Source organism: Tachysurus fulvidraco, chromosome 17 (assembly GCF_022655615.1).
Source record: "Tachysurus fulvidraco isolate hzauxx_2018 chromosome 17, HZAU_PFXX_2.0, whole genome shotgun sequence".
Taxonomy (NCBI): Eukaryota; Metazoa; Chordata; class Actinopteri; order Siluriformes; family Bagridae; genus Tachysurus; species Tachysurus fulvidraco.
In genome coordinates this window covers 18,254,318-18,268,643 of record NC_062534.1, presented here as the reverse complement: position 1 = coordinate 18,268,643, position 14,326 = coordinate 18,254,318, and the positions used below count along the sequence as shown (strand labels likewise).

The following is a 14,326-nucleotide window of genomic DNA, read 5'->3' as shown; positions in this document are numbered from 1 at the left end:
ACAAAAATGCAAAGCAATAGAACTTGTTCTGATGGCAATGAAAGCCATATAAAGACCAGCAAATCAAGATAGCATTCCAGGAAATCATCATGATAAATGTTACGACAGCCACATTTATGCTGTCCTTTTCATCCAATGTCACGGCAGCACCTGTTGGGGGTTATATCATTTCCTGGAGGATGGCTATGGTCGCTCTTATTACAGTCCCACTCTCAGCCATCACCATAATTGGCAACATCCTTGTCATTGTTGCCTTCCAGGTCAACCCTCTCCTCAGGACTGTCAGTAACTACTTCCTGTTGAGCTTGGCTGTGGCTGACCTTATCCTGGGCACCATCTCGATGAACCTCTACACCACTTACATCTTGATTGGACGCTGGACATTAGGCAATCTGGCTTGTGATGTGTGGCTTGCTGTGGATTATGTAGCAAGCAATGCGTCTGTCATGAACCTGCTGGCCATTAGCTTTGACCGTTACTTATCCGTCACACGACCTTTGACCTATCGGGTCAGCCGTACAACCAGAAGAGCAGCGCTGTTGATCGGGTTGGCGTGGGGTATATCTTTCCTACTTTGGGCACCAGCCATCTTGTTCTGGCAGCACATAGTGGGTGATAGGACAGTGCCTGAGGATCAGTGTTCAGTCCAGTTCCTGTCTGAGCCTGTGATCACATTTGGGACAGCCATAGCAGCTTTCTACTTGCCTGTCAGTGTGATGGTGGGTCTTTACTGGCGGGTGTATCAAGAGACAGAGAGACGTTCACGGCAACTAGCTGGGTTAATAGCATCCCATGGGGGTGACTCAAACAAGTCATCACAGGTGAGTTCCTAATGTTGAATTTTAATTCCATATTAGATTTTAGGATTTACTGGAAATTTTGTATTACCAGACCAAGCAAAAAATACCAATATTTAGATTTTAGGGCATGTTATACCAACATTTTTAGATTTTAATTTCATTTTTGTCATTATTAGTCCCAGTCCAGTAACAGCTATGTAAGCGATGTTGAAGAAACCAGGCTTCAGATAACCATACAGCCAACGACAGAGAAGAGCACTAGGACCCTGTGTTCCTCCTTTACTCAGTGCACAGCAGCATGGTGGAAGAAGAGTAGATTACGTTACTCTGGAGCTCCATCACGCACTGTTAACAGCCACAAACAAACTGGCACAGACTGCTTTCTCAGCAATGAGGATATTCAGAAAAATTCTGCATATATTCCACTTGCTCAGGTCAACAAGAGAATGGACTTATTGAATGATTCTGATGTTGATTCGGATGATATCCAAATGGTGAACTGCCAATCAGACAGTCAACAGTCTCTCAGACAATATCCCACTGTAACTACAGCAGCATCACCTCTTCCACAGTCAGTGACGCAGAAAAGCCGCAAGCCACGCAGCTGGTCCCTGATCAGAGAGAAGAAAGCAGCACGAACCTTGTGTGCCATTCTACTGGCCTTCATCGTGACATGGACACCCTACAACATCATGGTGCTGGTGTCCACATTCTGTGATCACTGTGTTCCTGAGGGACTCTGGCAGTTGGGGTACTGGCTTTGCTATGTCAACAGCACAGTGAACCCAGTTTGCTATGCATTCTGCAACAAGCACTTTCAAGTAACCTTCAAGGCTCTGTTACTCTGCAGGTGGAAAGAGCAGAGAAAGGGAAAAAGATGGACCCTTTCACAGGAGAGCTAATTAACTCACTGGAGGCTGTGGGTTCTTGTCATTTTTTTTTTAAATTCTATGCTTCCTTTCCCTGTATCCTCAAAGTCTTTTTTGGCAGTTATTGAGACTTGTTGCATCACTCTGCTTTTCAGACTTACATAGTGTAATTAACAGCTACTCAGTCAAAACATTATTTCATATATACATTGCATTTTTAAATGTTGTTCAAACCTACAAGATTCCATACCACCGACTTACCTATAACCAGGACATATCAACATTCATGCAGATTTTACCCAGTTTTTCCGTTGTTATTATTTTGCATAGACTTGTATATACATTAAGATGTAACTGATAGCCCCACTTGAAGATTCCTCTGTAAAGATACCATAAAGCTAGAAATGACCTAAACAATGAACTATTAGCTTTAGTTTCTGACTGCTGATGCCAGCTAATGTTCAAGGAGAGGTTGGATTATTAAAAACAAGGTTTCATGTTACAATTAAATGATAGTAAACAAAGACATTCTCTTTTTCACTGCTATATTGGATCAAACATTCCATGTTGCTGTGCAAGTGTGTTACATGTTGGAGCCATGTTTAAAATAATTTAAAACCATGAACACTTGTGTTACATGTATGTTTATTGAAGAAAGAGCAATATAAAAGGGACATAAGACAGCATTACATTAATTACCAAATACTAACAGACACAAAACTCCACAGTTTTGTCAAATACTTAAATAAATGAAGGAAAAATGCTTTTGAGAATGTGGACCTTGGCACCAAATTTTCCTGCGAGAAAAAACTCATCAATGAAAGGTTACTTCTGATACATATAGATATTAAAATACACCATAATCTTGTCAGAATAAGGCCATGTGATTTCTTCTGACATGCACTGTAAACAAGCAAGGAAAGGAAAAAAACAACAATCTGGCAACAGATAACATGAACCGTGAGCTTTTCATATCCATTAGTGATGGATATTCATAGAAATAATCACTTTCTTTACTTTCCTTAGTGCTCAAATCATTTAAAACACTTAATATATGTAGTAATGTATCAGACAGTAACACTGTCACCGTGGCATGATGTGAAGGTGTGATGCACCAGGCTAATAATGTTGTGAGGATCATGTAGTGTAAAAAAGGAATTTTAGTTGGTGTGAGTGAGCGGGACAAAGGGAGTGTGTGAACAGTGGGTTGTTTCATGAGCAGACCTGTACTCTACTCTACTGTTGGATTCTGGCTTTGGTAGATGGAAGCCTTGTCCTTCAATAGATCCAGACACAAACGACAACTCCAGCTTCCTGTGTGTGAGAAACATGAAACATGTTTCTGTTAATGACAATGTAATTGCAGTGCTGACTATAACCACTAATCCCGGCAACTAATTTTACATCAAAGATTATGTAAATGTATATATCTTTAGTTACAACATATTATAAGAATAATTTAATATGTTAGTGAAACAGTTAGCAACACCAAATTGTAGAGTGGACAGTTTTCTTATTGTATTTCTTGTTAGTGAAGATTCGCTATTCATTTATCGTTTTGTTAACAAGTTATATTGAAACTAGTCATTGCCATAGTTACATAGTTAAAGTCCACTGTATTGGGATTCTCTTCAATATTGTACAGTCCTTTATTAAATTATTAATTTCTTATTTTATTTGAAAAAAGTAAAACTAAATAATACATGTTTTGCAGTATGCCTAAAGAGATTTACCTTCTGGTGGGTCAGACATAGGAGGAGTGAGGCAGTACATATGGTATCCTCTGTCACAGTCATCACAGAAAAGAAGCTGGTCCTTAATCCAAACAATCAGAAGAGTCAGTCGACTAGGCATTTGAATATGTGAACAACTGCATGCAAGACATAAAGGGATTGAGACATGAGTGTATATATGAAGAGTTCACTGAACTCACATCATTCTCAGATGTGCCACAAACATTGCAGCACTTGCATTCGATGCACTGCCAGCGGTACGTTTTTACCGCTGCCATCATCACAGCTGTGAACTGCAGGCAAGACGGATGGCCTGAGAAAACAGGAAATTAAATATGAACATTGGTTATAGTGCTACCGAAATCTGTGTAAATAACCAATAACCTAAGTGTGTTACAGTCACTCTGTTGAACCGAGTACTACAAGGTTGCTCCTGTAAGGCTTGAACTTAATTGGATCAGAGGGAAATGCCATACCCGAGCGTCCACAGTCAGAGCAGGAAACCAGTTCCTCAGACTGGCCTGTCTTCTGGTTCATGTTGGAGTCACCCAGGCAGAAATCGCAGTAATCATTTGGTGTTGCCAACCCATTGGGACCTTTCTTAGGAGCTATGGACAAAGTGCACACTTTTACAATGCAACCAATATGTAACAATTTAAACTTAAATACACTTTATATAAATTTGAATGAGATTTGAAGTTATCTTTATTTATTTGACATTATATTTGCCCAGAAATTCACATGGCTAAACTGTGTTAGATAACAATATAATACTGAAAAATTTTGTTTTTGAAGTGCATTATGGTAAAATGTACAGTTGAAAAAGGATACAACTGAGCAATTGAGTATTTTGTGATCCAACAGTAGCAGCACAGCTACTACTGCTTTAAATGCTCCCTACCCTACCATATGTTCTAACCCTAACCCAGTTTTATCGGTGGTTCCATATACCAGTGTTCATAGGTTTAAAAAAAAAAAACAAAAAAAAAAATGCATAGTAAGCCTTGAAAACAGCTTGTTCAAAGCTCCTGGATTGCTGATTTGTCCACCCCAATGCAGTACAGTACACATTACTTAACCACTATCTAGAACCATGCAGCAGGACTATAATATAGTTCTTACATTTGTGAAATTTTACTCATGCAGGTAGGAGACTTCTGCAATCACACAACTTATGACACTTACTCTTTGTTTCCTCCTGGGGTGCAGGAGTGTGGATCTCAGCTTCCTCTTTTTCCTCTCCCTCCTCGTCAGCCAGGTGAGAGTGAGTGTAGTGGTAACTCAGGCCCGGTCTATTCTTATAGCGTTTTCCACAGACTAGACACAAGGTGTACGTGTTAACATAAATATGGATCAATATGCACAACTGTATACAGGACACAAGAGGAAAGCAACTTACTATCACAGGCATATGGTTTATCACGGTCTTCCAAAGCTGCTGCAGCTGCTTCTGTTTTTTTCTTACCATTTCCAACTCCACGACCCTAACAGACAGACAAAACTAGATTATTGTAATTTCTGGAAACTTTTTTTTGCATCAGATCAGCAAATTGTAATTAGGCTACAGCGTGTCCAGTGTCAGCTACCTTAGATTTTCCTTTCCGTCTTTTTGGGGTCTCCTCCTCAAAATCTTCATCATCTAGGTCATCCAGATAGTCTTCTGGTTCTAAGATTCTCTGAGAAAAACACACAAAGGACAGATTCTAACAACACACAATCAATCTTAAGACAGCTTCACACTTTGCTTGATGCCACACCAATTTACCTTGATGCTGATTGCTTGAGACCTAACACAGGATTGTTTAAAGCTGGTTTGTGTAAAAGCAATATGAAACACTGTCTTTTCTGAGTATGTTGTGTAACAATTTTATTTCTGATTTGACAAGTGTATTCAAGCACATTATTGTCTCACTGGTCATGGGTGCTGATCACATAAACATGTGTTGTAGCCCAAGTCAGAATTTTACATAGCAAACAGTCAAAAGTGAGTATTTCATTCCATGAACATAAAGTAGATACCTTTCTCACTCGTGTGGATCCACTGTGGCTACTGGCCCCGGCAGTGCCTGTGATATCTGCCAGACTCTGGTCCTCCTCTGGGCCCCGTAGCTCTGGAGCGGCTCTCTTATCCATGGGTTCTCCTTTTAGCAAAGCCTCCAGGCTGCTTCCATCTAAAGGCCCCAACCCGTCTTTTTTCAATCCCAATTCAATTTCGGCTTAAAGAAAGAAAGTATGGTTGTTAGTGGAAAAAAAAAAGTTGTATTTTAAAAATAAGATACCATTCTAAAATATATTACCTGTTTTGAGTGGAGGAAAAACCAAAGCAGGGTCCTCTGGTGGATGTGGCCTTCTCTTCTTCCTCCAGCGGCGGGCAGGGTATGTGTATAGCTGCCCTGGTGCTACACCTGATCAAGGACATATTATGCAATAAGAAAACACTCGCTGAAATGATAGGGTAGGTGTATAAATCAAATCAAACCTGCACTCCTGTGCCTTTTCTCCATCCAGATGTAACAGTTGCTCTGTGCCACTCCAGTCTGGGAGTCGAGGAAAGGCATGAGAATGCTTCTCTCTGCACACAGCCGGGCATTGTAGCTGTGGCACTGCTCCATGGCATCTTTGTAATACTGTTCTCCCATCCTAAAGCCCAAATCAAACGACATTTCATTAGAAATCGCAAGATAAAAATAAAAAGAGCATTAAATAACGTACAGCAGTGTTGGTGTGTCGCAGTTTTTCAGTCGCAATTAACCGATTATTTGATTAAACACATCCCTAACAAACAAAAGCTACAGCTATGTCACTTATTCTCAAACAAGAACACAAGCGTTCAGCACAAACATACACAAAAACTCCATGCAGTGCTCAAGAATGGCTCAGAACGGTAACACACACAGTGTGCACTAACAACGGCTAGTAACCCATTAGCTAATAAGCTAATGTTGTTTTTTTTTTTTTTTGGAAAACAATGAATGGAACGGTTAGCAAGCCAGTGCTTAAATCGGGCAATTAAGTTACCACGATTCTCTTTCAATAACACACTAGTGCGTTCTGATTATTTAATTAAGAGTACGTTTGTTCGATCCTAAGGAATTGATAACCAACGGATAGTCGTTTTAACGTGGGGGGAAAAAAAATCTGTAAATCAACTCACACTTTAACAACATTCTCAACGGCCGCCGCCATTTTTGATGTAATGGTCGTAACAGGCACTGCGCATGCGCACCGCGTGAACGACGCCAGATGTTTGCACCCCCCACGAAACCTTCCTCTAAGCGTCACATTGTGATTTCTGTCCTTTTGTCTTCGAACAAAACCCCCACTAACACCCCAACCAACTGTTCCTCTTCAGCAGAAAATTAAATCCTAAAACTGGATAAGGAGAAATATTGTTTAAGGCTTTTGAAAGTGAACTAAAGATGTCTTATATCATGATAGTGGGGTTTTTTTTAGATTAAAACACAAAAACTGCCTAGGTTACGATTAATATCTATATATTGAGTCCTCGTAGCTTTTGTTAGAGTTATCCGAGTTATCTTTTTTTTTATCATTTTAGCTTAAAAATCATAAATAAAAATATCAACACGATACAGAACAATCTGGCACTGAATTTTAGACCAATATATTTGTAAAAACACGAGTACAAAATCCATATAAACCCCAAAACCCAAGTATATTTGCTTTGATATAGACTTAAAAATAATACAAGTTTAGTAGAATTGTTTTATTTCCAGTGAGAGCTAAAGTTATTTTAGATTCTATTCTGTTTTATATTCGGGTTATTTTAGATTGTACGTGGTGTTTTCTATCCTGCCTTGATGCCCGATTACGCCTGAGATAGGCACAGGCTCCCCGTGACCCGAGGTAGTTCGGATAAAGCGGTAGAGAGTGAGTGAGTGAGTGAGTGGTGTTTTCTCACATAAACAACCACCCAAGAGCTCTAAATTCACCCCAGGGCAACTGTTTTCAGGTTCACTTGTATTATCGCAGCAAGTTAAACACCTCACAATCTCTGTACAACGCTGTAAACACAATAAGGGATGGATTAATTAAAAAAAAAAAAAAAGGTGCAGCTATTTTATTTTCCGCAGAGTTCTGTCATGGCGACATGTTGTACAGCAGACACGCGCGCACACGGCCGCCATTTTCTCAAACCTGAGAGCGCGCCTCGAACACCACTGGAATTATGGGATATCAACGGCTCTACCGTATACCATTTGTTTTTTAATACTTTTTACGTATATTACCTTTTTTAATTTTTTAATTCGAAACATTTTATAAACGCTATGATTTGTTATACGAGCGTATTTTGGGGTTTGAATTTTAAATATGTGCCTTAATGCTGATGAATTAGGGCCGGTTTAAGCGCCATCGGTGACGTCACAGCTATTGGCTCCACCCCGAATATCGCCGCCATTTATTCCGGGCTACAGACCGCCATTTTAGATTATCTGCTCGCACACAGAAAGACGCAATCATGGAACTGAAGAGTCAACTTTGTAAGCTTTTTGTCGGCGGACTTAACGTCCAGACCACCGATGAAGGCCTCCGTAAACATTTTGAACAGTTCGGCGCTCTGACCGACTGCGTTGTGGTGCAGAACCAGCAGCTGAAGCGCTCGCGCTGCTTCGGCTTCGTGACCTACTCCTCACCGGAGGAAGCGGACGCCGCCATGGCCGCTAGGCCTCATGTGCTAGATGGGAACAACGTGGAGCTGAAAAGAGCGGTGGCTCGAGAAGACGCCGGGAAGCCTGAAGCTCTAGCGAAGGTTAAGAAAATATTCGTCGGCGGTCTGAAAGACGACATCGAGGACCAGCATCTCGTCGATTGCTTTTCGCAGTTTGGTGCCGTCGAGAAAGCCGAAGTGATCACAGACAAAGAGACCGGCAAGAAGCGCGGCTTCGGTTTCGTGTACTTCGAGGACAACGACTCGGCCGATAAGGCGGTCGTGCTCAAGTTCCACAACATTAACGGCCACAAAGTGGAGGTGAAGAAAGCCCTGACCAAGCAGGAGATGCAGAGCGCCGGGGGTCGTGGCGGTGGCGTGCGCGGGGGAAGAGGAGGACGCGGCATGGGCAGACCTCAAAATGGCTACGGCGGCGGAAGAGGTGGTGGCTACGGAGGCAACTATGGCGGCGGCTACGGTGGAGGAAACGATGGCGGCTACGGAGGCGGCTACGGCGGTGGCTACGGCGGCGGGTATGGGGGCGGCTACGGGGACCAAATGGGAGGCTACGGCGGTGGCAACGGCTACAATGACTTTGGCAGCGGCTACGGCCAACAGGCCTCGGGCTACGGCCCTATGAAAGGTAATTACTCGGGCAGAAACAGCGCTCCTTACTCCCGAGGTGGCGGCGGAGGTGGTGGTGGTTACGGAGGCAGGGGGGGTTACGGAGGCCCGTATTAAAGCAGATTTATAGCTAGTAAAGTTTCTTCCCACCCCAGGACTCGAGTGAATTTAGCACATCCATATACAAGAATCTTCGATCTAAACCAGTCCACAGAAGCGTGTAGGGAGTAACTGCGTTTACTATTACATCAAAGTGATGAACCTCCATCTTATCCTCCCCCCCTAAGCGACTAGGCGGAATTTCACCGAGACGTAGGACTCTTTACTCCGGATCCTTACTGTAGGACTTCACATGGTGGCAGGGGTCAGGTTACCTGTCGTTAAAAAACACATTTTTTTTTAAATATTTTTTTAATCCAAGATTGTCTTTTGAATTAAGTTAAGACTTACACTTGCTTTGTTAGATTAGGCATGTGTTTTTTGTTTTTGTTTTTTTCTTTTAGGATATGTATTGTATGTTGTGTAATTTCCTTTTTACTACATTAAGTGTTAAATATGGGACTTTTTTTGATCAACTAGCCTTGTTGATCTACTTTAACTAGGCTTGTTGGTCACTAGAGCAGGCTGGGTGACTCCCGCCTGAGAGGTCACGTGTCCTTCGGCCGCTCATCGCACACAGACGCGCAGCTTCCAATTAACACCATGTTAAAATAGTCGAGTGGTTATTATGAACATTGTCCTAGATGTTAAGTGAACTTTTTTCATAGGTTTGGTCTAGTTTATTCCCTGCTCCAATTAAGACGGCTTCCTTTAAATACTGTCATTGTATTACTGCTTAAATTTATTGCCCTATTAAATATTGTTTATTTCAGTTCCAAGCACGCTGTATGTATTTCTATGAATAAAGTTCTTACTCTATTAGCCAATATGTCTCTCACTAGATGAGCCTTTATTAGTCGGTAGACTAAACCAGAGCGCTTAGTTCGCATCTCAATAGTTCCTACATTACATGGTCTTGAGCCCAAAGTTTATTTTCACCTTGACCATATCTACACAGATAAAATGGGGATTGTAAAATCTCCCCAACAATTAAATAAGGATATGTTGTCTTTACTGTAAAATATGTTTAGAGCTTTGTTCCAGTACTTTTAGTCCTCATATAAGGCGGATCTATACCTTAGCTGTGTCCACTACTACGTCATTGGATTCTCCAGAGGTACCAGAGCTGTAGAAACCCAGCTGAAAGCCCATAGGATATTCACACCAGGTTTCAGGTTTGTAGAAATACTTTATACATAAGACATCACATCGTATGGATCCACCTGGAATGACTGACCTCTTTACATCGGCTATTTGTTAGATGATGGAGCATGCATGCAATTTAACTTGCAACATTTTCTTTAGTACTCAGAAGTAACCATCATGTGAATGACCGAGGTGGTAATTAGAATATTGTTTGGTTCTGTGTGTGTGAAGCTGTGGTTATATTCGTCTCTAGTTTGTCTTGATCCAACATTTTAGGCCATTTTCAGTTTAAGACCATACCGGAGTGTGGGGCTTAGTTCCTGTTTACTTGATGCATTAGTTCCAGATATTAATGACACCAAATGCAAGGAGATCAGCATTATTAAGCAAGGTTTGTGGCTTCAGTTATTTACCTTACATCTTATCAATTCCCCTTCCCTCATCATCTCGGTGTTATGCTTGTGTGTGTCCCTATACATTTATGGTACACTGTGAGGACTTGGATATTTATTACACCATAGTATTAAAGCTTTCATGGCTTTAATTATTTCTAACAAGTCCTGGTCTGGCCTGTTGAAGTGTGTGGATGAACAAGAAACTAAGCTTGCATTATACCTCCCATGACTTAATGGCAGTTATAATGCCTTGAAGGGATGGTGATTCATCAGTAAATGGGTTGGGCAGATTATTTGGCCTGTTTTTTAAGAAACTACTCTCTCGTTGAGCAATGTAATAATATCTATCTTTTCCCCCTTCTGCAGAAAGGACAAAACTGAAGGGGTTTGGTAATTCCTCAGTTTTGAGCCCAGCTGGCTGAAGCTCTGAAAAGGTGGACCCTGGAAAGCTTCCAAGTGAGTATGATGTACAATTACAAATAACTCCTCTTTAGCCTTTGTATAGTAAACACACTGTGTTCCTGTGCCCCCCTCTCATTCATTGGGATTTTAAACTTTTTATCTTCCCTCTATTTAAAGCAGTGGCACTTTGGAAGGTCGTTGCTTCTACCAACATGCGGGATATCGAAGGGTCATGCAGAAGCAGCAGTGGTGAGTTAAGTCTTAAAGCCTGTATTTACTTTTTGCTGTACCGGAATGTCAAGTCCTATTATGATTGTAGGCTTTCTCATGTATGACTCGTGTTCTGGTATTTTCTTTATTCTGACAGGCCAGACTGAACTTGATATGATGGCTTTCTGGATGTTGATGCAGAGATGAAGAATTGCGAATCACTGGCGTCTGTCTGGTCCCACATCTGTAGTGGCTGCCTAGTTTAAATTGACAGTGTGGTTTGTGTTTTGGGGCTGTGGAGTTTGAGTATTTTTATTTTTTTTAAAGATAATAAAAGGATGTTTACAAAATGTCTGAGTTTTTCATTCATTGGGATTTACCTGTTTATATTTAGTGTTTAGTGCTAATAAACTTAAATAGAAAAGGGATTTAAAGTTTAATGTGAACTGAAACAAAATTTGTGATTGGACATTAATTTCACATGTGCTGCAGTGTGCACTTCTGTAGTTAAATATACAATAAACAGTCCACTTTTCTTGCTTAATTTAATTATGCTGCATACTATCCTCTATGCATTTGTGTCTAAATTAATATAAAAAAGCATTTCCTCTTTGAGCAAACCCTGGTTAAACTAAGTTGATTGATCACTCATGTCTGCAGTATTTTATGAATGGGTAAATTGGGGCATGGAAGCCTTTTATATTCTAAAAATTACAGCCCCCATTTTTCCTTGCATGGCCCAACTGAGGCGTTTGGAGTTATTGCACAGGGGCAGCTATGATACAGCACCACTGGAGAAGGGAGGGTTAAGGGCCTAGATATTTAAATATTCCTTGCTCAAGGGCCCAACAGTGGCAGCTTGGCAGTGCCGGGGCCTGATCCTCTGCTCAATAACAGAGCTGTTACGGCTTTAGTTTTAATAACCATTTTATGATGGAAGTTAGGACCTCTGAAATGGCCTTTCATGTTCCTCTGTGGTTCTGGTCTATGCTGACATGAATGGGTCTCACAGTTGCTGCAGGTTTAAATAGTGCACTTTCATTCTGTGTATCTGAGAGGATTACTAAACAAAGCAGGCCATTGGATATTTAGAAGTTTACTGGATTCCTATTGGTGTGTTGTGGATTTGGGATGATCCCATTGGCTGAATAAATGCACAAAGGTGTCAGTGGTCCAAATCGGCCAATGGGATCCTGAGAAATCGCCGCGCGCTCCCAAAGGTATTTAAATCACCCGGCAGCCATTTTAAGCACGAGACCGAATTTTGCAATTTCTCCTTACTTTCCCCTTTACTGAAAATGGAAGGAGAAAAGAAGACTTGTGATTCTGCACCAGAAGATATTTTGGAAAGTGATAGCTGGGTCAATCTTCTATCTGAGTCTCCATCTGAAGAAGAGGACATTCTCCATCCTCAGAACCATCTGAAAGACATGCAATCACTGGTTTGTTATGGATTATGTTTTCCCAAACTTATTGTCTGTGTGAAGTCCAATTTTATCTATTCAGTGAAATATTTCTACAAGTAATTCTATTTACATTTTTTTGCATTGTTTTCTACAGTCATGATGATGATGATGATGATGAGCCACCAAGTTTAGATCAACCACCACTTCTCAAGCACAGAAACACCTGTCACCTCATTTAAGCGATCCGGACGATGATGAGGAAAATAATTCGGGAAAAGGGCACAGCGAAATTTGACAGGATTTGTAAAAGAAAGCCACTGCATACTGAGGTTGTGACCGCATGTAAGGCTTATTTTCAGCCTCACTGGAACATTTCCATTAATGAGAGGATGGTGGCATCAAACAGTACATGAAGAAAAAACCCACAAAGTTGGGATATAAACTATTTGTTCTTGCTGACTCTGTGACTAGGTACACATTGAACCTTTTTTTGTACACTGGTACTGATTCCAGAACAGAACTTGCTCTCCTATAATGAACCTTATGTCATTGTCTTTGCTTGGTTCTGGCTACACGATTTGTACCTGAAACATATAGGCTGTTGTGGGACCATAGGGAAAAATCGCATTGGTTTTCCACAAACTACAGTAAATGACTTTCCCAAAAATGCTGAGAGGGGAGATATACGCTTCATTAGACAAAACAATTTACTTTTTGTTAAATGGAAAAGACACTCTTGAAGTTGCGTTGTGCTCAACAGTGCATAAAGCTTTCAGTGGAAAAACAGTCAAGCGCAGAGTAAAGCAGGCAGGCGTGTGGCAGGTGAGAGAGATCTCAGATCTCAGCTGTACTGGATTACAACCAAAACATTGGTGGTGTGGATTTATGAAATGCTCTCATTGGTTATTACAGTGTCTGCCACAAAACCATGAGGTGGTATAAGACTTTTTTTTTTTTTTTTACAATTTCATAGGCATTGCTGAACTGTTCAAAATGAGGAAAGAGAAAAGCATGATAAATCCATATACATTGAAGAAATTTAGGGAGGAACTTGCAGCAGAAATGCTGAGGTCAGCTGCACCATCAGCTGCAGTCAGCTGCAGTCAGCTGCACCATCACCACCAGAGCCACACAATTCACCTGCATACCTCTTTACTATGGGGGGAATGCCACAGATGTAAGAAGGTACTGTAAAAAGTGCCAAGAGGATGGCAAACCAAAGGTGAAGACACCTATTTATTGCAGAAAGTGCCAGGTCTCTCTGTGTCGGGAACTACTTCCAGATGTGGTTCGATGCATTATAGTGTAACTAGTGACATTGTTTTTGTAGGGTTTACTCTGTTGCACAAAAACAAACAACCCCAAAACAGTTATAGTTGAATGGAATGAACATGTTGTACTGACATAAATCAGATACGTTTTACAGTTTGGTACCTTAAAAGCCTCAAATTGCAGAGGTGTGCCAAAATATACCAAAATGACACACTGGAGAATGACACACTAACATTCCTCTACAAAAACATCTCTATAACACCTCTGATACACAATAGATCTCTCTCTCTCTCTCTCTCCCTCCCTCCCCCCAATTCTGATGGATGATGTAACTTTTTGCCTGTATCAGCATGAATGCCCTGCTGCCCCACCGTCAGCTGATTAGATAATAGCAAAATGAGTAGATACACAAGTGGTCCTAATAAAGTTCAGTAACTGTAGTTATCTACTCACTTTTAACAGATTGCTTTCACATTTTCATAAACCATATACTCTGATGAACACTGTCACCCGATTTTTATACTCGTATTCGATCTGATCTGGTTTGGATCGGGTAAAAAAGAATTAAAAACAGCACTGCCTCTGAAGAACTGGGCTGAATTATTATTTATTATTATTATTACACACCAATGCACATGCCATAAAAAAAATTCTGCCATAAAACCCCTTACTGCTACCTCCGTGCAGCTTAGAGGGCACAAAAG

The 14,326-nt window shown here is 40.9% G+C and overlaps 3 protein-coding genes and 1 long non-coding RNA gene across 6 annotated transcripts; 3 read left to right on the top strand and 1 right to left on the bottom strand.

Annotated features, from left to right (window-relative positions):
• chrm1a (cholinergic receptor, muscarinic 1a) lies at positions 1–2,259 on the top strand. The gene is made up of 2 exons (XM_027135536.2): positions 1–821; positions 977–2,259. The coding sequence occupies exons 1-2, from the start codon at positions 90–92 to the stop codon at positions 1,700–1,702; spliced, it is 1,458 nt and encodes a 485-aa protein (XP_026991337.2). The 5' UTR covers positions 1–89; the 3' UTR covers positions 1,703–2,259.
• A 38-nt stretch (positions 2,260–2,297) lies between these two features.
• Positions 2,298–7,161, bottom strand: dpf2l (D4, zinc and double PHD fingers family 2, like). 2 transcript variants are annotated; one of them, XM_027135537.2, is made up of 11 exons: positions 6,557–7,161; positions 5,882–6,042; positions 5,700–5,807; positions 5,422–5,618; positions 4,989–5,078; positions 4,802–4,886; positions 4,588–4,719; positions 3,879–4,010; positions 3,603–3,715; positions 3,403–3,484; positions 2,298–2,983 (listed from the first exon to the last, which is right to left on the bottom strand). In XM_027135537.2, exons 1-11 carry the CDS (start codon positions 6,586–6,588, stop codon positions 2,901–2,903), a joined length of 1,215 nt encoding a protein of 404 aa, XP_026991338.1. In that variant the 5' UTR covers positions 6,589–7,161; the 3' UTR covers positions 2,298–2,900. The 2 variants fall into 2 exon arrangements, with proteins under 2 accessions (XP_026991338.1, XP_026991339.1); XM_027135538.2 differs by lacking the exon at positions 6,557–7,161 and adding an exon at positions 6,248–6,393.
• Positions 7,162–7,809: 648 nt separating this feature from the next.
• Positions 7,810–11,294, top strand: hnrnpa0a (heterogeneous nuclear ribonucleoprotein A0a). Of its 2 annotated transcripts, none has more exons than XM_027135540.2 (4): positions 7,810–8,711; positions 10,699–10,788; positions 10,915–10,983; positions 11,102–11,294. In XM_027135540.2, the coding sequence occupies exons 1-2, from the start codon at positions 7,880–7,882 to the stop codon at positions 10,752–10,754; spliced, it is 888 nt and encodes a 295-aa protein (XP_026991341.1). In that variant the 5' UTR covers positions 7,810–7,879; the 3' UTR covers positions 10,755–10,788; positions 10,915–10,983; positions 11,102–11,294. The 2 variants fall into 2 exon arrangements, with proteins under 2 accessions (XP_026991341.1, XP_026991340.1); XM_027135539.2 differs by having other exon boundaries at positions 10,912–10,983.
• Positions 11,295–11,571: 277 nt separating this feature from the next.
• On the top strand, positions 11,572–14,193 carry LOC125139273. Its single transcript, XR_007138371.1, has 3 exons — positions 11,572–12,386; positions 12,505–13,172; positions 13,324–14,193. It is a non-coding gene; the product is annotated as an uncharacterized LOC125139273 (long non-coding RNA).
• Positions 14,194–14,326: the final 133 nt, after the last annotated feature.